At 43.6% G+C, this 27,264-nt stretch overlaps 1 protein-coding gene across 1 annotated transcript; it reads left to right on the top strand.

Moving 5' to 3' along the window:
* The first annotated feature begins 178 nt into the window (after positions 1-178).
* On the top strand, positions 179-14,516 carry UCHL1 (ubiquitin C-terminal hydrolase L1). Its single transcript, XM_045474238.1, has 9 exons — positions 179-301; positions 419-430; positions 917-1,045; positions 3,808-3,958; positions 6,018-6,103; positions 6,182-6,229; positions 7,101-7,167; positions 8,317-8,375; positions 14,079-14,516. The coding sequence occupies exons 1-9, from the start codon at positions 269-271 to the stop codon at positions 14,163-14,165; spliced, it is 672 nt and encodes a 223-aa protein (XP_045330194.1). The 5' UTR covers positions 179-268; the 3' UTR covers positions 14,166-14,516.
* The last annotated feature ends 12,748 nt before the right edge of the window (positions 14,517-27,264 follow it).

The raw sequence follows: 27,264 nt of genomic DNA, 5'->3' as shown, positions 1-27,264 counted from the left end.
ACCATCTCCACAACCACCAGATTATCTCACCAGCAAGTGAGACTGCAAGGTTTGGGGGCCCGGCTGTACCACTCTGCGCGGCGCATGGGGGGGTTCGTACCCATTTGGTAGCGACTGACCGTTTCCCCGTCTCTTGGTTTTGCCCCTGCTCCCCCTGCGCAGGCACCTAAAGTGCGTCAGGCCGGCGCTTTATAGCGGCAGCCTGGGCGGCTCCGCTTGCTGTTTTTTCTCTTCTTCTGGGCAGTGGCTCCTCCTGCGGTTCGCAAAGATGCAGCTCAAACCGATGGAGATTAACCCCGAGGTGAGCGTCAGGTGCATCGTTGCCCCGGGAGCTCAGGGCTGAGGGTCCGCCCTGGCCAGGTAGCTGCATCGATGACTGGCCTTGTTTTTGTATTTTTTCTTTGCAATTGCCTTTCAGATGCTGAACAAAGTGAGTGGCGTCTCGCGCCGCCTCTGTCCCCATCCCCCGGAGGCGCCCACCGGCCCCGGCTGTCTCGCAGGGACCCAGCGGCATCCTGCGCGCTCCACAGGCGGCCGGGCTGGGGCGCAGTCCGGGCGCCCTCCCTCCGCCCCTGCATCGGGGTCGGGCGGTGACTCTGCGGAACCGTCAGCGGTGGGAGGGAGGAGGGGGCTGCGCCCAGATGTGAGCGCTGGCCCGGCCCCCGAGGGCGTGGCGCGGGCCGCGCCGACTCGTGTGCCCGGGCTTCGCGGGAGCCACGTGTGGGCCGCGCTTTGTGCTGTGTCATTGCGCCCGCGGGGGTGAGGGGTGGGGGGCGGGGCGGGCCGCTACTCCTCCCCGGCTCGGGTCGGGGCGCGGAGGCTGCCGGGGGGGGGGGGGGGGGCGATCCCGGAGTCCGGCGGGTGCCCGCGACTCGAGGGTCTCCGCTTGCCTGGCCTCCCTGTTTCCTCTCTGCAGGTGCTGTCCCGGCTGGGGGTCGCCGGCCAGTGGCGCTTCGCGGACGTGCTGGGGCTGGAGGAGGAGGCTCTGGGCTCGGTGCCCGCTCCCGCCTGCGCGCTGCTGCTGCTGTTTCCCCTCACGGCCCAGGTAGGGCGTGGGGCCCGGGGTGCTCGGGCCTCGGACCGTGTGCGCTGCTCCCAAACCCGAATGAGGCGTTGAGGACAGTGTAGACACCCGGCTTCCCTCCCCTCCCGGCCTGCGCGTCCACACCTGCAAAACTGCCCTCTTTCTGCGGGGGATGGGGTGAGAAGCCCTCTGTGTCATGCTATCTACTCACTGGCTGTTAACAATTTATTGGCTCCTCGCTCTCGTCCATCCAGCACTGCCTGGCATTTCAAAGAGAAACAGCGTCTCTGTTCTATTATCTCAGTTATCCAGAGAAAGCACTCATCCTACTCTACTGATAAGTAAGCTTGAACCTGCGCTTTTCAGAGCCTTCCACTCCAAAGAATGGCTGGTTGTTTCCCTTTAAGGGCTGTGGCCTGTCAGTTTATTGTTTGGTTCTCAGACTCCCACCTTACAGTAAAACACGGGGGCGGGCTTGCCTGCCTAGACCCCAGGAAAACAAAATAGGTTGTTTAATGCTCCATCCCCACTCTTGGGTCTCCACTGGACTCCTGTTTCTTCCCATCCCTCCACTCCCTACAACATGCACACTTGGTTTTTAACCTCCCCAATGTGCTTTTAAAAAAGACCTTACTCATTTGCGTATGGTTCCTGTGTGGGGACCTCCTTCCACCTCTCTTATCCTCTTTCCTCTCTGACCTTGTAGCCAAATGAAATAGGTGGGCATTAGAGCAGTCTTGGAAACACCTTTTCATTTCCCTTTAGATGGTCTTCCTCCTACAAGTGTGCATGGATGTATGTACCTCAAAGACTGAGCATCAGATATAAAAAGGTAGCTGGGATAATTGTTGTCTTGCGATGTATGAAATCCCACTAATTGGCATGGCATTGTCTATCTCCTATTGCTGTCACTTGACCCCGGACTGGGGAGTGATGAAATCTGCATTAACAAAACTTGGGATATTAGCATTTGGGGCATCATTCCAAACACAGTTAAGCGGCACCGAAGCACCATGCTAAGGCTGGGTATTCTAGAAGCATCCTCGGCATAAATTATTAAGCTCTGTGGGAAGTTCCAGGCGTTCCTCCTAGTAAATGGGCTTTGTGTTGTGAGTTAAAAACCCTTATTAAAGCTATTAGGTTAATCCCACTGACATGTTTTTTATTGTTAGGTAAAACGAAGCCGCTAAATAATTGCAAGGCAAATTAGCTTCCCTGTTGACCGAATCAGACACCATCTCCTCTCTCCTTTGAGCTTCTCTCGAGCTCTCTTATTAGAGGAACCATGATGACTCGGAGATTTTGAGCAGCACTCACAGGCAAGGCCTCTGGGAGGCAGTGGTGCTTCGCGTTTGTCTTTCAAAAGCCCACTGCTTGCTTTTTGCTGATCAAGCTGCTCTTGGTAGAGAACCGGTCTGGTTTGAACAAGCGCGATACTTCATACAACTTCACCTCCATCTGGGCAGTCAGATTTGTTGAGCCACCTGTTCTGTGACACGAAACACCGACTAGGCTAAACACTGAGACAAATTCAAAGAAAAGCTGAAGGTTATATGTTGACTTCCAAACAAGCTGATGTTAATTTAGAAAGCATCCACTTTTGTCTAAGAGAAGGTAATGAAATCCTAACTGGATCACCTCTGAAACATTAAATTTTAAGTGATAATGAAAAATTTGCAGAAGTATTTCCATGCAAGAGCTCAAACAACTAAAGAATGGTGCTATCCGATTAAAAAAAAAAAACGTTAACCTAGAAAAGTGAAAACGCTTAAGTCCATGATTAACACATTTTAAAGATGCGGTAGATCTTTGATGCTAGAACTTCCTGTTGGTTGGAGCTTGAATTGGTCTGGTGGAACAAGCCCTCTTATTCTTATGGTGTCACAGAAAAGGCTTAAACTTCAGTTATGTGTACAGTAATGAGAGGCAACTGGAATTGGAAATCTTCTGGTATCGTGTCTAAATTACACTCGTTATGGGAAATTAGTGTTTCTATAACATTGGCACCTTGCTTTTAACTGTGAAGTCCTACCTTTGAGGTCTAAAATTAATTAGCAAAAGGTCTAGACAAGCCCACTAAATTACTGTACAAAGAGCAAATGGATTCTTGGAGGGACACTATCTCTACTCTTATTCATTTATTGATTTCTTAGGACTGCCCCCCCCCCATTGTTAATCTGTCCTCAAACTGTAGTTTGCAAATGTGACACAAACAAGTGTCATATCTTGCTCTTGTAGGATGAGACGATTTTGTGAAATCACAGCCCAGAACCCTAGACCAGTTGTCTTTCCTTCCAAAAGAATGAGGGAATAGTTAAGTTTTTTAAATTGCTCCTTTCAGCAGTTAAGTCTTGCTTTGTGTTTGTTTTTGAATTATACTTGCACACAACAGAGGTAGAACTTCAAAGAATACTAAGATAGTTGGTGGTGGTGTTTAAGGAAGAAAATAACGAACTTGTGTGTTTTTCTTCAGGACACCATCCATTTCAAGCTAAAAGGTTGTAGTGGTGTCTAGACAAATCCTTGGGCAACATCCAAGGCCATTACTGCACTGCAGCATGAGGGTGGAGTCTCCGAGCCTCTCAGAACCCCACGGACTGGCTGACGTGGGTGTGGGAGGCAGACAGGCCATTCTCTGGTCACTGGCCAACACCTAGGACCAAGGCTCCTGGTCCCACATCCCACTTGTGTTTCCATTTAGGTGGTAGAACTCGCTGTGCTGCCATCTGTTAGTTCTTTGCATTTTCATTTTGAGATACAAAAATGTTTTTTTATATTCACAGCATGAGAACTTCAGGAAAAAACAGATTGAAGAACTGAAGGGACAAGAAGTCAGTCCCAAGGTGTACTTCATGAAGCAGACCATCGGGAACTCCTGTGGTACCATCGGACTGATACATGCAGTGGCCAATAACCAGGACAAACTGGAGTTTGGTAAGTGGGTGTGGAGCATAGTCCTCCTCTAGTTGACCTCTAGTTCACAATAACTTGTCATTCCAAAACCCCCAGGGGTCTACTCTGCAAAGTCTTTGCCTTCAATTTTTTTTGAAACCTACTTCTCCAAATATAATCAGTAGGCGAATTAACATTGATTCTCTTTTGAGGGAAGGAAACTCATTTTCCAAGAAGCATGGTCTAGCTTCTTCCACCTGGAGGGGAAGGGGGAGTGATACGCAGGTTTGTACTGCCTCTCTGCCTCTGCTCTTCCATTTGCAGACAGCCAGTCGTCATGATTCCCCTGTGCCCCTGTGCAGGTCTCAACAATTCGGAAGAATTAGAGATGATGTTCAGCCATAAAATAGTAACACCAAGGACCTGTCTTTAATGGTTCTGGGTCTCCTAAGCAACAGGAGAACCAAAAGCCTAGAACGGCTGGACAAAGGTGTTGTGAACATTCCTTCAGGGAAGCATAGCAGCAGCTCAAAACCTTGAAAGATCCAGCTGTGAACAAAGTCATGTCGGGGGGGTGTTAGCTCCCCTCCAGTGAATGCTGTGGAGGATATAGAAGAAAGCAGTCTCCGCCCTGACGTTTGTCCGAAGCACAGTTAATAGCACTAAGCTATGTTAAGATACACGGTGTAACGTATGATATAGGCCAAGGGTCAATAACCTTTCTTAAAAGGTAAGAATAGGTCTTTTAGGTTTTGAGGGCCTTTTGGTCTCTGTAGTTCAAAAGCAGCCATAGACCAGATGTAAGCCAATGGGTGTGGCTGTTTTCAATAATACAAAAATAGGTACAGTAGTTTGCCAGCTCCTGATCTAGACAATGGATGGGAATGGCTAAGAATTGCATAATTTCAGCTAATAAAGTCCACGGTGTGGCCTGTAGCAGGTCAAATACTTTTTTAAACAAGGTAAGTGTGGCCAAGATGACTGCTAGTGTACTTTTGAAATTAAAACAACAACAAAACTCGTTTGGCTATAATAATCCAAATCTTCTAGAACCTACTTTTTTGAATGTTGACTTGCCATATTAAAGAGTATTGTAGCTTGATCCTTTATTTCTTCTGCAGTAAGTCTCCCTTTAGAGTACTGTGTTCGGAGGTCAGAGGGATACTGTAACTCTTTGTAACCATGGTCATGATAGAGCCAAAGATGTATTCTGAGTCCTAGCCCTCCCCATAAAGTTAAGAGGATTCCTATCACTTCCAGATTTTAAATGGTCTTCACTTAACGAATATGTTTTCGCTTAGAGCTGAAAGTTCGAATGCAGTCTTTTGAAAAATGACTCGCTCTTACTCTAGCTATGTATTCAGTGTCTCCTAGACTTACCCATATTGAGCAATGACAAAACGCTTATTCCACACCGTCAGCCGGTCACTTGTCTCTGGGCCAGGCTATAAGGCTCTTTCCATTTCTTAAGATCCTTAAGTCAGGGCGCCTGGGTGGCTCAGTCGGTTGAGCATCCGACTCTTGATTTCGGCTCAGGTCTTGATCTCAGGGTTTGAATTCAAGCTCCTACTTAAAAAATTGTTTAAAAAAGATCCTTAGGTTAATGTCCACCTGGATAACCATACTACGGAGATTGCATTTTCTACCCTGAAGTAAAACATCTTGGTTTGAGAATTGTTAACTAGACTAGAATGTAGTTGCACCATGTAGGATTGTGTACTGTCAGGTGCTGTAGGTAACAGTAACACCAAGACCCACAGTTCCTGCCTTTATGGGATGACAAATCTCACAAATACATGTCACAAATGCACAACCACTGTAAAGAAGATGGTAAGGGATTGGAGAGGTGAGTGTGAGGCGGGAGGGAAAAGAGGTTGAGAGAGCAGGGAAGAGAGGCAAGAGGGCTTGGCACACCGGGAGAATGGAGAGTTCTGTGACTTGAATGTGGTAGAAGGGGGGTGGTTGCAAGAGCGGCTGAGGGGGAAAGGAAGGTTCTTCCACCTCCGAGACCACAGTAAAGATTTAAGTCACTGAGCATGGCTGGCTGTGCACCCATTTGCGTTATTTTATTTATACTAATAGACTTTTCTTCCCCCCAAAGAGGATGGGTCAGTCCTGAAACAGTTTCTTTCTGAAACGGAGAAGCTGTCCCCTGAAGACAGAGCAAAATGCTTTGAGAAGAATGAGGTAGGAAGATGGCTTCTAGAGCATCAGTTTTCAATTCCTACAGAGGTTTTTGTGCTAATTATTCTCTCTTTCCTGCAGGCCATTCAGGCAGCCCATGATGCCGTGGCCCAGGAAGGCCAATGTCGGGTAAATACATGCAGATACAAATCAGAGCCAGGCTGCCCAGGTGCTGTCTGTGTTTCCCCTGATACGAACAAGAACCTCTTACCTGAACACAGCAAATGTTTCCAGCCACGGCCAGCTAGGCCCATTAACACCAGAAAACTCTACCAGAATAATACTTTGACTACACCTGTTCATAAAATGGCTCCCCACAAATCTAATTGGCAATAAAATAGTCTTGAATAAATTCAAACTGATGGTTTTTTGTTTAGATCCAAATGATTGTACAAGAGTAACACCCCTCCTGGAAATTGAGCATTTCACATACTTCTCTCACAGACCGTTGGCCAAGAGTAAGATTACCAGCTAGGATTGATGGTTTCTAGAAGGCTTAAATATACTATTAATCTGAATAGAGTCCTCCTGTCAACTGTTAATTAGATTTACGTTGGTTATCAGTGCCTTTATGACTATAGTTGACCCTGCCACTTTCTAGTCTTGACCTTGGGTGAGATGCTTATCCTCCCTAAGCCTGAATTTCTTTCTTAGTGAAAAGCAGAGTTCTGATAGTTACACTATGTCTACCATAATAGATGAAGGTATTAAAAGAGTCTTCTAATATTGTCTATTATATAGGAAATACATGTTAGCTATACTGATTTAAAATGGTACATAAGCGAATCAGTTCAAGCACATACTTAGTGACTATTTTTTAACAAATTAAGCTCTGCTTTTAAAATCCTTGCAGAATATGTGTATTAAATCAACACGTTATACATTTTGAACTTACACGATATTAGGTCAATTATATCTCAGTAAAGCTGAAGAAAAAAAATTTTAATGCAATGTATATTACAATAAAAACTCATTTTCAAAATGTTTCTTGACTCTTCAGGTAGATGACAAAGTGAATTTTCATTTTATTCTGTTTAACAACGTGGATGGCCACCTCTATGAACTTGGTAAGTTTGTCCATTTTGGGAACCCAGTATGGTTTCATGCATTCTTTTATTTAAAAAAAATTTTTTTAATGTTTATTTTTGAGAGACAGAGACCGAGCGTGAGTTGGAGAGGGGCAGGGAGAGAGGGAGACATAGAATCCGAAACAGGCTCCAGGCTCTGAGCTGTCAGCACAGACCCTGATGCAGGGCTCGAACCCATGACTTATGAGATCATGACCTGAGTGGAAGTCAAACGTTTAACTGAGCCACCCAGGCGCCCCATAGTTTCATGCATTCTTTTGGATGAGATTCCTCTTAACAGTATTGGTATGTGACTTTGTGGTACTTAATGTATGTTTGTGGAGTGTATCTTTGTTCAGGAAGTCAGAACAGCAAGGTATTCTCATGGGGGCACTTAATCCTTTATCATACCCAGACCCTTCCCTTGACCAGTCAGTCAGTGACCTGCAGAAGGAATGACTTTGGTCACACACCAGTAAGGAGATCAGTGCCAGTTCAGGGCATTCATGTCAGACTTCCTCTTCCCTCCTTCCACTACAGCATTACTGGCTTAGGAGTGCTAGCAGCAACCTGACAAGGAATACTTTTGGAAAAAGATAAATGCACGTGATCTTGCTTGTATAGAAAGAACTTGGATGTGTTGGGGGATAATTTCCCTTAGCTTGTATATGGCAATAAGAAAGCTTATCCATCTTGTAAAAGTCCTCTCTTCTGTATTAACGGAGGAAGACTGGTAGCCATGTTGCCTCAAGTCAGGAACTACCTTTGAGCAAATAAAAGCAAAGCTAACGTGGGGTCAGTTGGCAGTCATTGAGGGGCAGTGAAATCCGAAGCATTCCTTCTTGTCTCTGCTCCTCCCTGTACTTCGGAGGCTGCATCTGGCTTTTGCTTTGGGGTCCTGCCCGGCAGATGGGGCACAAGCCTTTCTGTTAGGATGGTTACGTTTCGCTTGTGTGGACCTGTTGCTTGTGGATTAGAATTGCCTGGGATGGGCATCTAGGAGCATTTGAACCTTATTTGCTTCTGACCAGCCTTCCTTTGTGGAGTGGCAGTGGTATTTGGGAGATCTAAAACTTCCCTTTAGGCTGGGTAAACACAGTAGCCAGCAAATGTGCAGAGAAATTGACATGCCTGGCTTCTTCATTGTAGATGGACGAATGCCTTTTCCGGTGAACCATGGCACCAGCTCAGAGGACTCATTGCTGCAGGTAATCTTCGGAACCGCCTCCGACTGGGTCCACGTTTCTTTAGCCATATTATCTACAGTGCTAATACCTTGTCAGTGCGGCCAGCACCAATCACTTGGGTTAATAGCAGTCTTTAGGGTTTAAGGATTATTCCTGTCTACCTTATCTTATAAGATACGGTTTTAAACAGGATCCTTCAGAACAGCCCTGACTAATCTGTCTCGTGTGCTGACTTTAGCCTATGGTTAGAATTAGTCTGAAAGCTGTTGCTTAACTTCCTCGCGGGATTAAGGCGACCATTGTTCTCTTGTCAAATTACATCATAGCTAACGACTCAAAGAACAGCAGCCTGAGCCTTTCCTAAACCCTCTCAAACTGATGCATTTGGGTCAGTCTTATAGGTAGTGCACTATGGATTCTGGTTAGGCCGTCAACTTCAGTTTTTTCTTCTCCTTTGGTCCACTGTTAGAGCACAAGAGAAGCAGATTCAAGATCTGCCTCGATAAGAACTTAAGATCCAGGATCACTATCCTACTCTAAGTGACTATGGAAACCTCTTAATTCTGGACAATAGGCTACTGTAGGCCCCTTCACCCTAAAAACAAGTTTCTAGAATCAATTTACTGTTATAAAGGAAAGCTGTTTCATCGTGATACAATAAAAAGTGCAGTTAAGGTAAAAGTACTTCATTTGTACTAATAACTAATCTTTTTTGAGTGCTTGCTATGTGCAGATGAAGGGCTGGTAAGCTTCCTGTAAAGAGCCAGGTAGAAAATGTTTTCGGCCTCGTGTGGCCTTTGGCTCTGTTACAAGTACAGAAATACTTCAGGGATATTGTGGGCTCTGTTCCAGACCATTGCAATAAAGGGAATATTGCAATGAAGCGAGTCCAATGAAATTCTGAGTTTCCCAGTGTATGTAAAAGTTATGTTGTAGTATAAGTATACTGTGGTTTATTAAGTGTACAATAACGTTATGTCTAAAACAGTGCATGTACTTTAATTAAAAATACTTTATTTCTTGGAGTGCCTGGGTGGCTCAGTGGGTTAAGCATCCGACCTCGGCTCAGGTCATGATCTTGCAGTTTGAGTTCAAGCCCCTTATCGGGCTCTGTGCTGACAGCTCAGAGCCTGGATTCTGCTTCGGCTTCTGTGTCTCCCTCTCTGCTCCTCCCCTACTCACTCTCACTCTCTCTCTCTCTCTCTCTCTCTCAAAAATAAACAAACATTAAAAAAATAAAAAGAAAATACTTTATTTCTAAAAAATGCCTACCATCATCTGAGCTTTCTGTGAGTGGTAGGTAATGTTTTTGCTAACGGAGGTCTTGCCTCGTTCTTGATGGCTGCTGACTGATCAGGATGCCGGTTGCTGAAGGTTGGGGTAGCTGAGGTGATTTCTTAAAATAAGACGGCAAGGAAGTTGGCCACATCCACTGACTCTTCTTTTTACAAACAATTTCTCTGTAGCCTGCGATGCTTTTGATAGAACTATACCCACAGTGGAGCCTGTTTTAAAATTGGGAGTCCGTCTTCTCAAACCCAGCCGCTGCTTTGCTGCCTTGGTCTATGTGATGTCCTAAGTCCTTTGGTTGTTTCAACAGTCTTCACGGTAGATCTCATCCTAAGAAATGTGCTCATCCGTCATCTGTTAAAGTTTGATCATGGGGTTGGAGCAACTCAGGCCCATCCTCAGGCTCCACTTCTCATTCTTGTTCTCTTGCTGTTTTCACTGCATCTGCAGTTACTTGCTCCACTGCATCTTGACCCCCCTCAAAATCATCCATGAGGGTTGGAATCCACTTCCTTCAAACTCTTGTTCATGTTGATATTTGATCTCTTCCCAAGAATCAGGAATGTTCTTAATGACATCTAGAATGGTGAATCCTTTCCAGGAGGTTTTCAATTTATTACCCAGATCTATCAGAGGAATCCATATCTATGGCAGCTTATAAGCCTCACAAAATGTATTTCTTAAATAATGAGACTTGTAAGTTGAAATGACCCCTTAAGGGGCGCCTGGGTGGCGCAGTCGGTTAAGCGTCCGACTTCAGCCAGGTCACGATCTCGCGGTCCGTGAGTTCGAGCCCCGCGTCGGGCTCTGGGCTGATGGCTCAGAGCCTGGAGCCTGTTTCCGATTCTGTGTCTCCCTCTCTCTCTGCCCCTCCCCCGTTCATGCTCTGTCTCTCTCTGTCCCAAAAATAAATAAACGTTGAAAAAAAAAATTAAAAAAAAAAAAAAAGAAATGACCCTTTAATTCGTGGGGCCACAGGATGGATGTTTTGCTAGTGGGTATGAAAACCACATTAATGTCATTGCACATCTCCATCAGAGCTTTTGGGTGACCAGGTGCATTATCAGTGAGCAGTCCTATTTTGAAAGAAATCTTTTTTTCTGAGCAGCAGGTCTAACGGTGGGCTTAAAATATTTAGTAAGCCATGTTGTAAACAGATGCACTGTCATCCAGGCTTTGTTCCATTTAAAGAGCACAGAGTAGATACAGCATACTGGTTAAGGGCCCTCGGATTTTCAGAATGGTGAGTGAGCACTGGCTTCCGCTTCCAATCACCGGTTGCATTAGTCCCAAACAAGAGAACCTGTTCTTTGAAGCTTTGAAGCCAACTATGGACTTCTCCTCTCACTGTGAACGTCCGAACTGGTACCTTGTTCTGGTAGAAGGCTGTGTCCTCTGTGTTGGAAATCTGTTGCTTGGTGTAGCCACCTTCGTTAGCGATCCTAGCTGACCTTGTGCAGGTACTGCCTCAGCACAGGCTGCTTCACCGCACACTTTGATGCTACAGAGGTGCCTTCTTCATTATACTAACTGAGTCAGTGTCTGCCAGCTTCAGACTTTCCTTCTGTAGCCGCCTCACCTCCCTCAGCCCCCGTAGAATTGAACAGAGTGAGGGTCTTGCTCTTCGTTGGGCTTTGGCTTAAGGGAATGTTCTCGCTGGTTTGATCTTCTATCCAGACCCCACAGACTTCCTCCATACCAGGAATAAGGCTGTTCTGCTCTCTTCCCATCCGTGTGTTTGCTGGAGTAGCACTTTTAATTTTCTTCAAGAACCTTTCCTTTGCATTCACGGCAGGGCTGAGTATTTGGCACAATAGGTGTAGCTTTCAGTCTGTCTCAGCGATCGACGTGCTTTCCTCAGTAAGCCTAATCATTTCTAGCTTTTGATTTGAGGTGAGAGACGTGGGACTCTTCCTTTCACTTGAACACTTACAGATGACTGTAGGGTTATTAACTGGCCTAATTTCAACATTGTCTCCGAATAGGAAGGCCCGAGGGGAGAGAGAGACGGGGGGGACAGCTGGCCACCGGAGCCGTGAGAACACACACGACGTTTATACTAAGGTCTCTGGTCTTGTATGGGCGTGGTTTATAGCACCCTAAAACAATCCTAATAGTGACCGTCAGATTTCACTAAGCACAGGTCATTGTAACAAATACAAGAAAAAAGTTTGAAATGTTGCAGGAGTCACCACAATGGGGCACAGAAGCACAAAGCAAACGACTGCTGTTGAAAAGTGGCGCTGATAACTTGCTTGATGCAGGATTGCCATAGACTTTCACTATAAAAATGCAGTGTCTGAGATGTGCGGTAAGGTGAAGGGCAATAAAATGAGGGTGCTCGTATCCAGTTCTGTTACAGCTGTCCATTGACCGTGTCCAAGTGAATGTGTGGCCATATTCTATTAAAACTTAATTCATAAAAACAGGCAGTTGGCTGCAGTTTGCCGACCCGTGTGCTAGATGCTCTTCTAAGTGACTTACAGCTTTTAGGGATGCTTTTAACGAGGCTCTGAGGTATTGTATTCACGTTTTACAGATGAAGAAAATGAAGTTAAGTGATGCACAGAGTCGTCAGTGACTTGAATGACAAAACCATGGTTCAAATCTGGACAATCTTAGCCACTGTTCGATACTACCTTTCTGTGTAAAAGACCGGACTTTGGAATATCCTAAACCTCATGACCTGCAGGTGTTAGTGGGCAGATTATGCCACAGTAGGTGGGGTCACTGCCTCGAGTTTGCTGTTACACACCTGAGATCAGTTAGAGACAAGTCTGGATTTACGAGGGGTATATGGGAACAGTACGGAATGAGACCTAGATCTAGAAAAGCAGGATTGAAGGATATTTGCTGAGTCGAATTTACTTATGGGAGAGCATAAGAACAGAGGCGGAACTTCTGCTTATGACCCATTTGGGGAAAAGACTGGTCCTTCTAATAAGGTCTGAGGTAGTTACTGTCCTCTTGAACACTGCTGGTACGATAAGTGTGCCCCACATAGGAAACTTAAAGCTGTTACTTTGAGTAGAATTTATGAGGTGTGGGGAAGATAAAACTTTGTTTTAAAACAACAACAACTATTTAGAATCTCATTTAAAATTAAATGGAATATAAACCAGCATCATAGTGAAAATTCTTATCCTCAGTAAGGCTGCTGGTATATGTGGTTACAGTTGTTTTAGATTGTCTAAACTGTAAATTACTGCTAATCTGGTAAGAAAGTACATAAACTTGATCCAAGAATTCTGAACGTGAAAGGATTGAGGTTACTGCTCATTGTAGGGGATGGCCCTTCCCTTTATAGACACATCTTTAATGTTAATCATCATTGTGGGCCCTATAGGAAAGTCAATTTGGGGAAGGAACATCTGGAATATCAGTATATTAAAAATCCTGACAGTGAAATATGTAGATGTCAATCTATAGAATCCACTCTAGTTTTTACAAGTGGTTCTAAAGCAGGAGCAAAACTCTGGGTGTGGTTGATGCCTTTTAAGGGCCAAACTCATGGAGTTGATTGGTTTTAGCCCTTGGGAGCTGACTGTTGTATCCTCTTTTTTTTTTTTTTTTAATGTTTATTTATTTTTGAGACAGAGACAGAGCATGAATGGGGGAGGGTCAGAGAGAGGGAGACACAGAATCTGAAACAGGCTCCAGGCTCTGAGCTGTCAGCACAGAGCCCGACGCGGGGCTCGAACTCACGGACCGCGAGATCCTGACCTGAGCCGAAGTCGGTCGCTTAACCAACTGAGCCACCCAGGTGCCCCACTGTTGTATCCTCTTAAAGGTCATATTCAATATGGTTTGTGGAGCTGTCTTTCCACTGGACTTTTTACAGACTAAACAGTGATTGATATTTACTATGCCAAGGCTTTTAAAGCCTAGAATTTGGTAAATAACTAACATTGGCATCAATTTCCTATTACCAATCTTTGTAATGTAGGCCTTAGAACTAGTCACACATGTCATTCCACCATCAATAAGAATTCATCATCTGCACCTGGAAGACCAGGCTGTTTTGTGAAATGTTCTCTTGAAATGTGTGTCTCCTAGGAATTTCTGAGTTAGGGGGACTTTTCTCTTATGCCCCCTTATCCCTTATGGGAGAGAGGATCCATTTTTTTTTTTTATCTTGTTTTGCTTTGAGGAGAAGAGCACTAATAGTGTTGTTTTCTTGTCAAAACCAGGCACAAGGTGGGAAAAGCACAGAATATTTGGTGGAAGTAAAAAAAAAAAAAAGTCAGCTTCCGAAGTCAAGTCTGTGTGTTGTGGGTTCCTGTCTGCCCATCACCTGATTTTTGTCTTAAATCAGCCCTGGTTCTGAAGTTGAAGGGGAGGTTTGAAGTTGATCAGGGTGACCTGTTCCTTTCCCTTTGAAACTTCATTTCGAGCTGCTGCTGCTTTGGATATTAATGACCTTTCTCCTTGCAGGATGCCGCGAAGGTCTGCAGAGAATTCACTGAGCGTGAGCAAGGGGAGGTCCGCTTTTCTGCTGTGGCACTCTGCAAGGCAGCCTGATGCCCTAGGGGAGGGACAGAGCTTCCCCCCACCCCCTTCCCTTCAGCGTGAAACCTGTCCCCACAGTGCAGTCTAAAATGCTTCAGTACTTGTGGAACACAGCTGTTCTCCTTTGGTTCTGCAGATATGCTCTTACCCTCCACCACACCCAGGCACTAGCAGAGCTCAGCTGTCGATCGAGCAAAGTTTGATAGAAGCTTCAGATGGCGAAGCATTTTCCCCCAGTGTATGTATTGTACCTCAATAGCTAATGCTTTAAATGACTACTTTTGGTTTGTGTCTGTAAGTTCAGGCCTTGGATGTGGTTTAATTGTTTGTCCTTAAAAGAAATAAAACTTTTCTGCTGATTAAGGGATGAGCCTAAACTGGTTTTCATTTTCTCCTTTACCTTACCCTCCAGTACGTTTTCCTAGTGTTACACGTTTATGGCCTTCCATATAAGCAACTCCTACAGCCCATAGGAAAATGATGATGAAAATAGTATTGGTCCAGTGGGTCTCCAGACTTTTTCCTATATATTTATTTATTTTCAAGCTTTTATTTTTTTAAGCTTATCTTGAGAGAGAGAGCAGCATGCTGGGGAGAGGCAGAAAGAGGAAGAAAGAGAATTCCAAGCAGCCTCTGTGCCATCAGCACAGAGCCCAGTGTGGGGCTCTATCTCATGAACTGTGAGACCCGAGCTGAAATCAAGAGTCGGACATTTAACTGACTGAGCCACCCGGGTGCCTCTCAAGGCTTTAAGTAATCTCTACGCCCAGTGTGGGGCTCAGATTTCACTCTGAGATCAAGACTTGCATGTTGTACAAACTGAACCAGCCAGGTGTCCCTTTCTGTATATCTCTATTACTGTATATACTTGTAGACTTAAAAGATTTTTAAACTTTATTTGTTTAGAACAATTTTAGGTTTATAGAAAATTGAGAGGCTATTACAGAGTTGCCATATATTCCTCATCCATTTCTCCTATTAACCTTTTCTGTCAGTAGGAAACATTTGTTACAGCTAGTGAACCAACAATTGAAATTACTGTCAACTAATGTCCATAGTTTGTTTATTCAGATTCTTCCAGGTTTTGACCTAATGCCCTTTTTCTGTTCCAGGATCCCATCTAGGACACCATGTTACATTCAGTGGTCATGTCTCATTAAGCTCCTCTTGGCTTTGACAAGTTCTCAGACTTTGGTTTTGAGGACTTAACAGTTTTGAGGAGCACTGGACAAGTATTTTACATGATGCCCCTCTACTGAACTTTGTCCAATGTTTTTCTCACACTAGGGTTTTGTATTTTGGGGGAGAAAGACCACAGGGATCAAGTTGTCATTTTCATCACCTCATAGAAAGGTTACATACACAGTATCAACAGGATTTATCACTTGATACTGACCTTGACACCTGGCTGAGGTGGGATTTGTCAAGTTTTCTCCACTGTAAAGTTACTTCCCACCCTCCTCCCCTTCATACTATACTTTCTGGAAGGAAGTCTATGCACAGCCCACACTTTTGGAGTGGGGAGTTGAATTTTGTTCTCCCTGAGGATGAAGTATAAATTATTTGGGATCTTCTTCCAAGGGAGATTTATCTCTTCTCCCCTATTTATTCAATCATCAGTATGAACTCACAGATATTTTATACTCTGGGTTATAATCCCATAGTACATTTTGTTCAAATTGTTCTAGCGTTGGCCATTGACCTACCTTATAAATGTGGGGGCTTTTTGTTAAGCAAGTCCTTGTTTTCCACAAATTAGGGTTTTTTTGAGCAAATGTCTGCCATTTGTTGTTAAGGCTTACTATTTTATAGATAAGGATACGCGAAAATGTGATGTGTAAGCTTGCGTTAAAGAGTAAATGACATTCTCAACAATCGATGCTTGGATATAATTGATTCTCACTAACTAAAGGAATTAAGGACAATGGGGAAGAAACTCAATGCTCTGAACTGTGATCTTCATAGAAAAGCTTTGTTGCCAGGAGTCCAGATAATTTGGGTCTCTGTTACCTTAAATTTTTCAGCTCTGATTGTTCTATGGTAGTAACACATCTGATTCTAACTTCCAAGTGAAAGATATTTTGCTTCTCAGGAGGAAGGTGGTCACTACTATTGACATCCTTTTAGTGTAAAAAATAAAATATACAGTGATTGAGAGAATTCTAATTGCTTAGGGTTGAAGCCAGAGGGATGTGGTTTGAATTGTAACTTATTGTGTGACTTCTATACAATTACTACAAAGAAGGACTTAAGGGAAAGGAAGCAAATCAAGGCTTCTTCCTACTTATGTGAGCTAGAAAAAAAATCACTTGGCCTCTGAAATACAAATTATATCACAAAATGTAACTATAAGCCTTTATACTTTGTGTACGAGAAACCTATTTATTAAAATGATTCCAAACTAACATGCCTTACCATGCCACACCATGAAAGGTTATGCAATAGTTAATATATGTGGGTGGTCCCACCCTTGGAGGTGCAGAGAAATTTCAGTTTTATAGGCACAGGGGTTAGGTTACATGCCCAAAGCCTCACAGCTATTCACTAGGGAAACTGGGCTTAGACTGTGGACTGACTACCCAAAGGCAGCTAGCATAGGTTGGGAGTCAGTAGAATAGGCATTAAGGTTTATCAAACCTGTCTTTGACCTCCACTTCTGCCTCTCAGTAACTTTGGGCAAAGGAATTACTCCCCCACCCCTGCCCCCAATCTTCATTGTTTAATATTACACTGGACACAAGAGTGAAGATGTTGGGAAAGTGCCTCTAGAAAGTTACATCCAGTAGCAACATCTTCCCCATTGCTCTCCCTGGGGCGCCAGCCATGTACAGCCCCAAGGGGTACCACTGACTTTGTATTCCACGCGAAGGCAGTATGCACCTGTTTCCCTATTAAGCCCTCTTAACTGACATCTTGGACTTGTCAAGGATCTGTGTCCAGTTGGCTTCTTCCTTTAAAATGTTATTAGTCTTTGACCTTGAAGATGACTAGTGCTTTCAACAGGCAAAGCCACCTGATGTTAAGTATCTCCCTTTTTAAACTAACACTCAAAATGTCCAACTGAGGACATCTTTAGGTTACACATCTATTGAGTATAATACTTGGTCTGTCTGAAAGACCCAAAAGCATGGGAAAATATTCATGCATGAAATGAGTGAGATAGTTTTATAAACGTGGATACATATGTGCTTAGAGAAGACCATAACAGCTAAGTTTTTGGCTATATTCTGAATTAAATTTTGTCATCATATGAGATTGATATCCCCATTCTGCAAATAGAAAACTAAAGCGCCGCAAAGCTTAAGCAACCTGTTGAAGGTTATTTGGTAGTAAATATTACCGAGATTCAAACCAAAGCAGACTAGCTCTAAGAGCCCACAATATTGATTATCGCCAGGCATAGATAGACCCAACTTAAACAAAACGAAGTTTAAGCTTCAGGGTCTTATACTTCAATCACCCCTTCCAACATCCTGGCTGTGCGACTTTGTGAAATTTGCAATTTCTCAACGTGCATCTGTCCCTGTCTCTAGATTATGGGTTATTTTAACTTTATGTTCTCTTTTTCCAAGCTTTATAAAATTGCCATAATATTCATGACAAAAAAAGTGTGAGGTTTTTTTTTCCTAGGACTTAGAAATCTGCAGTGAGCTCCTGCTGGTTACTCTCAAGTTTCTTTAATTTATGGTTAAAGTCAGAGGAACTTATTAACTTTGTCTTCTGTCTTCTACAGGCTCCATTATAAGGCTATTTTAGTTAATTAATTAGTTAAGTTTTAAATAAGCTCTATGCCCAACGTGGGGCTCGAACTCATGACGCCGAGATCAAGAGTTGCATGTTCTACCGAATGAGCCAGCCAGGCGCTCCCATTATGAGGCTATTTTAGAACTTTAAATAATCATCGTTATGCTCTCCTAAACCTTAAATTATTTGGAACATGTTCAATTTCCTACACAGCCTGTCATGCTAAATAATGGCTTGACATGCTAATTTGGCAGTTACTTTCTTTGTCCCTTGAATGATGGGATCTTAACTCGTTGGTATAATAGCATTAAGTTGTTCACCTGTTTGATTTTTTGACTTGGCATTAGCTGAGGAACAAGGTGTGGTTTGGCTTAACCATTCAGAGTGTGCTACTGTGAATTGTCGTAGTCAGTCTTGTCTGGTGCAATCCTGTAGAATGGGAATGATAGGACCTGTCCCACAGGATTTATCTTAGTTTATCAAGCTAAGTTAAGCTACATGGAGCTTAGTACATGGAGAACATGCCTTGAGTAATTGTAGTAATGTAACATGAACTGTTGATACAAGGTTGAGGAGTGTGTGTGTATGTGAATCTTTATGAAAAAGGACAAAGAGAAGTCTCAGCAGAATAAACAGTATAGATGATGTTTTCTCCTAATACAAAATCTCTGGATTTGGACAATTTAAATAATTTGATGATTGCCTTTCACTGCTTGTGTTTGCAATCAATATTCTTAAACCGATTCAAAATCAAATTTTATACTGATGTGTTTCCTAATTCTTAGGAATCAGACATTTTCCGTAGTGTTAATCGTTCTCTAAAAAGCAGGCTTAAAAATAATCTTAACCTGGGGCGCCTGGGTGGCTCAGTCATTAAGCTTCCGACTTTAGGTCATGATCTCGCGGTTTATGAGTTTGAGCCCGGCATTGGGCCCTGTGCTGACAGTTTGGAGCGGGCTTCAGATTCTGCGTCACCCTTTCTCTCTGCCCCTCTCCTGCTCATTCTCTCTCTCTCTCTCTCCCTCTCTCTCTGTGTCTGTCTCAGAAATAAGCATTTCAAAAAATCTTCACTTTAGTATGATACGTTTACCACAGTGAATGAACCAATATTGATAAATTATTAACTAAAGTCATAGTTTATTCATATTTGTTTTCACCTAATGCCCTTTTTGTGTTCCAGAATCCCATCGAGGATACTGCAAATCATGTAGTTGTCATGTATCCCTTAGGCTCTTTTTGGCCGTGATTTTTTAAAAATAAAATCAATTACACGAAAGCAGGGGCTGCTTTGGCTTTGGCTCCTGGCAATGCTGTTTGTCAGTGGGACAGCACAGCTTTCTGCATGAGAGCTGCAGCTCGTGCGGTCAGTTGCATTACCAGCCGGGTGCCTCCAAAGCTTGATTTCCTCATCTGTAAAGTGGGTTCAGTACTTCCTCATAGGTTTGTTGTGAGAATCACATGAAAATACTTCTGAGGTTCTTGGGCATGTGCCTGGAATACAGTAGATACTATTGTTTTTATTTTTGTCATCAGCTATTTTCTTTCTATCCTTCTCTCTTTGTTTTCCAAGCTAAATCCTAAGGTAGTATGTGTCCTTTTCTGCTCATTGCCGAGCCAGACCTCATTTTGTGGGGTAAGACGCTATTTCCAAAACAATTCTTCCTAAAAGTTATCTTAAACGTGGTTCCTTGACCACTGGTACCTGTTCTTTGCAGTGAGAGGGTACTTTTCGTTTTACATCAAGACATCAACGGTACCAGTGTATTTACCCTCTTGTAGGGAAGGGATTTTTAAGGGACTCATGATTTAACTATCTTTTCTAAGGACAGAAGAGGTGTTTTGCAAATGGAGATTCATAGGTTTGTTTGCTTTGGTTGACATTAAGGTATCTCTAGGCATTAGAGAAAACGACCTTTAAAGGTTCAGTATTTGGATATTTACGGCCAAATTGAGAGGCTAAATAAATTCTCTATTCCACATCCAAGCCCGTTGAGTAAAAGACAAAATCTTTATACGAAACTATACTTCTTGTTTCCAGTAGGTGGCAGCATAAGAAAACTTATGGCAATTTTGTAGCTAAGCAAGTGAACAAAATTGAGTCAGAAAGAAAAACCAATCGCTATTGGGGTCTTAGGCCCTTCTGAGCAAATGAAGTGTGATAGTGTTTGGGCTTCATTTTGGCCCAGTGTTTTGGACTTGACTAACCAGTCTTGATATAGATTGGCCAAAGCCAGCCTTCTGAATTGCTTGTTAGGTTATTCATAATTTACCCAGGTTCTATTTATTTTTTCTGATAAAAATAAATAGAAATAAGCAGTAAGAAAGAAGTTCAAATCACAAGTTCACTAAATAAGTACTTCGCCTGCCAATGCTGAGTTAGATATTATCCCAAGTACAATCGATGTGAGATAACCAATTCTACAATCAGTTCTGCCTCTAGTAAAACCTTGCTTCCAAATCCATCTTAATATTAGAAAATACTGGAATTAATTGTATCGTATTAAATTGTTAGATCTTTAGGGAAGCATTGTCCTTAACACTTCAGTTAAAAAATGTCAATTTTATTTTCAAGTAGTTTCATACTCATTTCATACTTGTCTCATTTGACCCTTCCATTATAAGTGCTGGGTCTGGTCCCAACATTGACATTAGCTAGTTGGGTGACATTAACTAACTCCCTTTTTTGTTTGTTTGTTTTAGTTTCTTCCTTAAAAAAGAACAGAATTAGAAGTCCTTTGTATCTCTGCGAGTTTATATATCAGACGCTCCACTACTCATTCTCTGGCCAGTCCCAGCTTCAGCAAGTCCACACTGTAAACCTTTGGCCCTTTCTTATAACCACTATGTTGTAATGCCTCCTTTGCTATCCTGAGACTTTAGAGTTGATATAACCTATCCACACATGTGATTTTAAAAAGTCAACCTAAAGGAAACATGGTGAAAGGTTCAGCTTTGGGAATACACTCAATGACTGTTGCAGCAAGGATAGTTGTAGGTGACGGATGGTAGGTACACTGTGGTGAGCAGAGTATAATGTATTGACTTGTGGAATCACTATGTTGCACACTTGAAACTAATGTGACGTTGTGTGTCAGCTAGACTGTAATAAAAAATGAAAAAAGAAAAGGAATACATGTTCAACAGGTAAACGCTTAGGTAATGCTATATTATTAGAAGACAGGAAGTAGGGTGAGGCCTGTATTTAACATAAAAACGCCGAGACAGGGACAGCCACGACTTCAGTCGGAGGCAGGAATGGCACGTTGACAGTTCAGATTCCACGAGCAGCCTTGGTATTGGTCATGTGAATTTTCCAAGATGGCGAATAATTTTGGGAAAGTCCCCAACAGAATAACCACATTATTTCTCTGGAAATAATTTATTCACGAAGTGCATTTATGGACACGTGAGTGCAAAAACTGAGCAAAAAATAGAGAGAAGTTCAGAAAGCTACACAGCTTTTTCACTGACATGAATGCCTGGAGGGACATCTGAGACTGAGTAGTACCTTGTGCAATTCCTCATTGTGTGAGCTGTCATCCGGCAAGCTGGCCCTGGACACTAAGTGCCAGTGGAACCTACCCTCCATCACTACAACCCCAAAACAATTGCCCAGCAATTTCCAGAACATCCATTAGGGCTTGGTACCTCCGTACCCTGAAGATCACTTACCTAGACTGGAGAATCCTTCCTAAGTAATTTGCTGCGGGCAGAATTCTACAATGGCCCTCAAGACTCCCAGCCCCCAGCGTACAAAGACTTTCTCCCAGGTATTCAATCAAACACTAATCTAGATGTTGCTCTGAAAGGATTTTGCAACTGTAATTAAGGTTCCAAATAAATTGGCATTAAGATAGATTATCCCTGTTGGGCCTGACCTAGTCCTTAAAAAGGATTTGGTTCCTCCTGGCAAAGGAGTGTGGTTAGCATTTAGGAGCCGAGAGTGAGTCCAAGCTGACAGTCAGCAAGGAAATGAAAATCTAAGTTCTACAACAGTAAGGAACTGAATGCGAGCAACAGCCAGGAGGAGCTTGGAAGCAGAGCTTTGCCTTAGAGCCTCCAAAAAGAAACACAGCACACCCAACATCTTAACTTGAGCTTTGCGAGACGACCGGTCCTGCCATACTGGACTTCTGACCTACAGAACTCTGTGCTAAGAAATGGGTGTTGATTTAAGCCTCTAAGCTTGTGGTCCTTTATTACACAGCAACAGAAATCTCACACGTAATTGAACAAGGCAAGGCAGCATGGTCACTGAGTCACTGGATTGCCCTGTTTGTCCACTATAAACCACCCATCCACAGTCCCCACCGCTGACCCCATGGCTGCACTGGGAAGAAATCACATTGATTCTTCTCAGTTCCTTGCCCTCCCCCCATCTCTGAGTATAAGGGTGTGAACAATGTGCTGAAATTACAGGAACTGACAACCCTTCCTTATTCTACATCCTCCCTGGGGATGTTTAAGGTCACTCTGTTCCTTGGTCCAGCCCACAGCCTGAGTTTGCCTTACTAACACGTTCGTAACTCTGCTTATGGTTTTCATCACAAGGCACCAGGTTGGTGAAATATAAACAGGAAAAATGATGTGTAACCGTAATCACTTATTGAAATCTGACCTACGCATTTTACTCATTGCTATAGAAGTTCACATAAATCCAATCTGCATGAATATAATTAAAAAAAATAATGTTCTTAAAATGCACGGTACTGAACATTTACATTTCTTCTGCTATACTGTTTCTCAACATCTCAAACATTTCTCAAACTTTTAAAATTACAGCATGCATTTTATATTTTCTTCCTAATCTTTCCCTCTGATTACATTTCTTCTCCATCTTGTTAATAGCTTTTAAAGTGTGATCTACATACCATGAAATTCATCCATTGTAAGTATGCATTTCAATTATTTTAGTAAATAGAGTTGTAAGCCCATCCCCATAAATCCAGTTTTAGAACATTTCCATCAACCCTAAGAATTTCTCGTGTCTGTTTACAGTTAATCCCTGCTCCCACTCTCAGCCTGAGATAACCACTGATCTGATTTCTACCTCTATAAATTTGACTTTTCTAGATATTTCATATAAATGGAGTTCTACAAATGTAGTCTTTTGCACCTGGCTTCTTTCACTTAGCATAAGTTCATTCACATTGTAGCCTGTACTAATAATTCTATCTTTTAAGTTGCAGAATAGTATCCCATTGTATGAAAACACCTCGTCTCACTTATCCATTTCTCAGTTGATGGACATCTGGGTTTTTTTCCCATTTTGGGGATATTATAAAGAATGCTGCTTTGAATATTTATATACATGTGCTTCTATAGGTGGGTTTTCATTTATCTTGGGTAGACTCTTAGGAGTGGAGTTGTTGGGGCACATAATAAATTTAAGTTTATAAACTGCCCCCAAACAGACAGTAACATTCCTTCTCAAAAAGTACATACTATTCAAAAAGTGTGATAAGAAATCAATTTTGAAATATGTATAAAAAGTCTTATAAATATACACCATCTAATTAAATAAGTCCAATTCTTAGAAGTAATCAAAGATCTATGTGAAGATTTCTGTACCAAGCTTTGTTCTTGACAATATTATAATAGCAAAAAAAGGGAAAAATACAACTGACCGCAGCAAGGGGAATGGCTGGCTACATAACCACAAAATAGACAAAAACCTGGGCCCTTGGGCAGGGGAGAGGGGAAGGGTACAAGACGGACAGTAAACGATAAACATGTGAGGAAAGTATCTGGTACAACAGAAAGTGAAGAGAACTATGGAAAAAAGAAAAAAATAAGACAGCAGAGCAAGACAGGAAGGTGGGGCAGGGGCATTGGCAGTGTTGATGGGGCAACCAGGATAGATCTCACTGAGAAAATGATGTGTTATCAAACAGATGATCTGGGGAAGAGGGTGCCAGGAAGCCAGTGGGGTAGGAGCGAGAGAGACCGTTGGTGGGGGCAGGTCATATGGGACCTGGACGGCCATCGTAAGGACTTTGGCTGTATTCTGTGTGACAGCATTGATGAGAAGCCATTGCAGAATTTTGAGCAAAATGGTTTGATCTTAAAAAACAAAAAACAAAAAAATTCCTGTAACTGCTGGGTGGAAAATAGACTGTAGGGGGCGCCTGGTTGGCTCAGTCGGTTAAGCAAGTCCAGCTTCTGCTCAGGTCATGATCTCACTGTTAGTGAGTTCGAGCCGGGTGTCAGGCTCTGTGCTCACAGCTCAGAGCCTGGAGTCTGTTTCGGACTCTGTGTGTGTCTCTCTCTTTCTGCCCCACCCCTACTCGTGTTCTCTCTCTGTCTCTCTCAAAGAATAAATAAGCATTTAAAAAATTAAAAAAAAAAAAGAAAGAAAGAAAATAGACTGTAGGGAAATGAGAGAGGAGCAGAGAGAAAAAGTAGGAGGTTCATAACGACCAGATTTAAATGATGTTAAAACTGGTAACTTCACAGTACTGGACTTGTCCACCTTCTCTTTCAATATCTGCTTCTTTTTCCTTTTCTTCTTTCACACACACACACACACACACACACACTCCAATATGCACACCATCACATGTGAGTGGTGATGCAGTTGGGGCTGGGGTGGGGATTCTCCCCTTCTGGTTCTTTCTCATCTCCAGCAAAACCATGTGTGAACATGGTGCTTGTTCTGGAGGCACAGAAATAGGAGAGCACAATATGTCCCAGAGAGAGAGGGAGAGAAAGAGACACAAACAGACCATGGCGGCGGGGGGGGGGGGGGGGGTGGTGGTGGTGGAGACAAGCAAAAGCCACAACGATGCCAAGACCCAGCTGGTCATATGGTCTCTGGCACAGCCCCAGGGGTTTGGGAGGGGAGGAGCGAGATCCCTCACTCTGTGAGGATGGGGAACCAAGGGCACAGGTGAAGCACCTCAGGTGGTTGGGGGCTGAGCTAAGCCTGGAGGAAAAGGAGGTTGTCAGGCAAACACGGCTGGCGGGAAAGTGTGCCAGGCAGAGTGAAGTCCAAGGCACAGGGGAAAGCGTGCCTTTCTGGTTCAAAAACTGCAGACAACTGAGGGTGAGGTTGATATAAGGGAGGGTAAGCGTTCTGGGCGGGGTGGGGGGGATGAGAGGTGCTGGGAATACAGGCAGGGACCAGATTATGAGGGTTTGAGAGCCCCAGCTCAGGAATTTGGACGCTATCTTTCAGGCAGAGGGGAGTTGTCGTGGGTGGGGTTTAAGCAGAGGAATGAGCTCAAATGATTTTCCGTGTAACTTCTGTGATTTTAACAGAAGTGGAAGCCCCTCCCCTTTACCATGGGGGGGGCGGGACTTGGAATCAAGATTATTTAATGGGAGCTGGCACCATTGCCCCTTACAGCAAGCATTTACAGCTGGGTGGTTCCTCTAGTGATGCAAGCCAGGCTCGGCCGGGCAGGAAAGAGGTAAATCTCCTTCATGCAATAACAGCAGAGGCTATCTTGTTCCCGAACAGGCAGGGCTAGCAATCTTCTACCATTTGTCTGCCAGACCCCCTGCTAGAAAACGGCGAGGACAGGGCCTTATATGTACAGCGCACGCGTTCCCAGCCCCAGGGCTTGTGCCTGGAGCTTGGTGGACATTCAAGAAATGTGTCGGTTTTTTTTTTTTTTTTTTAATTTAAAGCAGGTAGAAAGGGCCAAAGCCAGATTAATGGGAGAAACATCCTTTCCTCTAGATGAGAGTGCATCACATTGACTATGTCATTGTGATGTGCGCTCACTGCTCAGGTGCCCGTGGGAAATCATCTATACCTCTCTCTGGTGGGAAGACTGAATACAGTATCTGCATCCTCCCTGGTAGGACTTGGAGCGCCCCAAGCCCGAAGCCCAAGCTGAAACTGAGGCTAAGACCCTCAGAATCCTCAGCCTATAGTAGGTGCTCAGCAAATATTTCTTTGCTGACTGAGCAGAGGAGAGTCCTAATGAACATCTCGTTGAATCTGAAGCATTGCTCAGGTTTGCAAAGTGCAGGTAGAGACCAAGAGACTGGAACTCCTTTTCCTCAGTGGAGGGATTGAATTTTCTCACGGAGGCCACCAGGCTGAGGGATTGGAGACGTGGCTCAGGAAGTATAAAGCGGGTTTGGGAAAGGAGAAAGTATTCCTGGAGACCTGTCCTGGAGGAAGAGGCAGTACAAGGAGAGGTCAGAGTCAGAATTCCAACACTGTCCTCTCACATCAGACTGGCATTCTGGGTCCACTACCCCGACTCTTCCTTGAAGGTCTTTGGATGCACGGAGCGAAAGCTGGTGTTGGTGTAACGGAGTCCATTCAGGAAGGTAGCCTGGGGAGAGGATGGGCCTCATTCTCTGCCACTGTCCTGAGGAGTGTCTGCAGAGAAGGGAATGGGAGGGACAGGTGACTGTCTTGTAACTGATTTTCACACATGAGCCATGTGTGACAGTGGCCTCCTCAGGCTCGAGAGTCTCTAAAGCTGAATTCCCTGATGGCCCCCATGGATTCCCCAAGAGCGAATTTCAAGACCTCCTTGTAAAATGTGCTCTGTTACTATTTTGAATGTGCAGTGAGAGGTAGTGTAAGTCGGTAAGAACTTCGGGTCCAGAATACCCGGATTTGAATCTTGGTTCTGTTATTAACTATACACCTTGGGCAAACAGCTTAAATGTCTCCCAATCATCATTAAGCCAGGGAGAGAATAGCTACCCAGTAGGGCTGTCATAAGGACTGAAAGAGAGAGAATGCTTGTAATGCACTTAAAAAAATCGGAATGAATATACTTTATTGTTTAAGCCTTTTTTATTCTAATAAATGACACACACAGCAAGACCTTATAGACAATCATTCAACTTTAAAACTGTTATTTTTTTAATGTTTGTTTATTTTTGAGAGAGAGAGAGAGAGAGAGAGAGAGAGAACAAGCAAGGGAGGGACAGAGAGAGAGGGAGACACAGAACCCAAAGCAGGCTCCAGGCTCTGAGCTGTCAGTCCAGAGCCCGATGTGAAGCTCGAACCCACAAACTGTGAGATCACGACCTGAGCTGAAGTCAGAGGCTTAGTCGACTGAGCCACCCAGGCGCCTGGATGATCATTCAACTTAATGAATTATTTTAAGGCGAACACACTTGGAACCACCACCCAGGTGAAGAAACCACTTTGCCTGCTGGCCGAGTCCTCTGGGTGCCTGGTCTCAGTCACATCTCCCTGCCTCCCCACAAATGTAACCTTTGTCCTGACTTAAGATGGTCACTTTCTTGCTTGTCGTCATTCAACAGTGCAAACCTACATGCTGTGATTTTCTCTTCTTAACAAAATCTGTCTCTTAAATCCCTTTTCATCTACAGAGCTTTTTTTCAACCTTTTTAAAAAATACTTTATTTTTTAGGGGCACCTGGATGGCTC

Source organism: Leopardus geoffroyi, chromosome B1, assembly GCF_018350155.1.
Source record: "Leopardus geoffroyi isolate Oge1 chromosome B1, O.geoffroyi_Oge1_pat1.0, whole genome shotgun sequence".
NCBI lineage: Eukaryota > Metazoa > Chordata > Mammalia > Carnivora > Felidae > Leopardus > Leopardus geoffroyi.
This window is presented reverse-complemented; position numbering and strand designations above follow the sequence as displayed.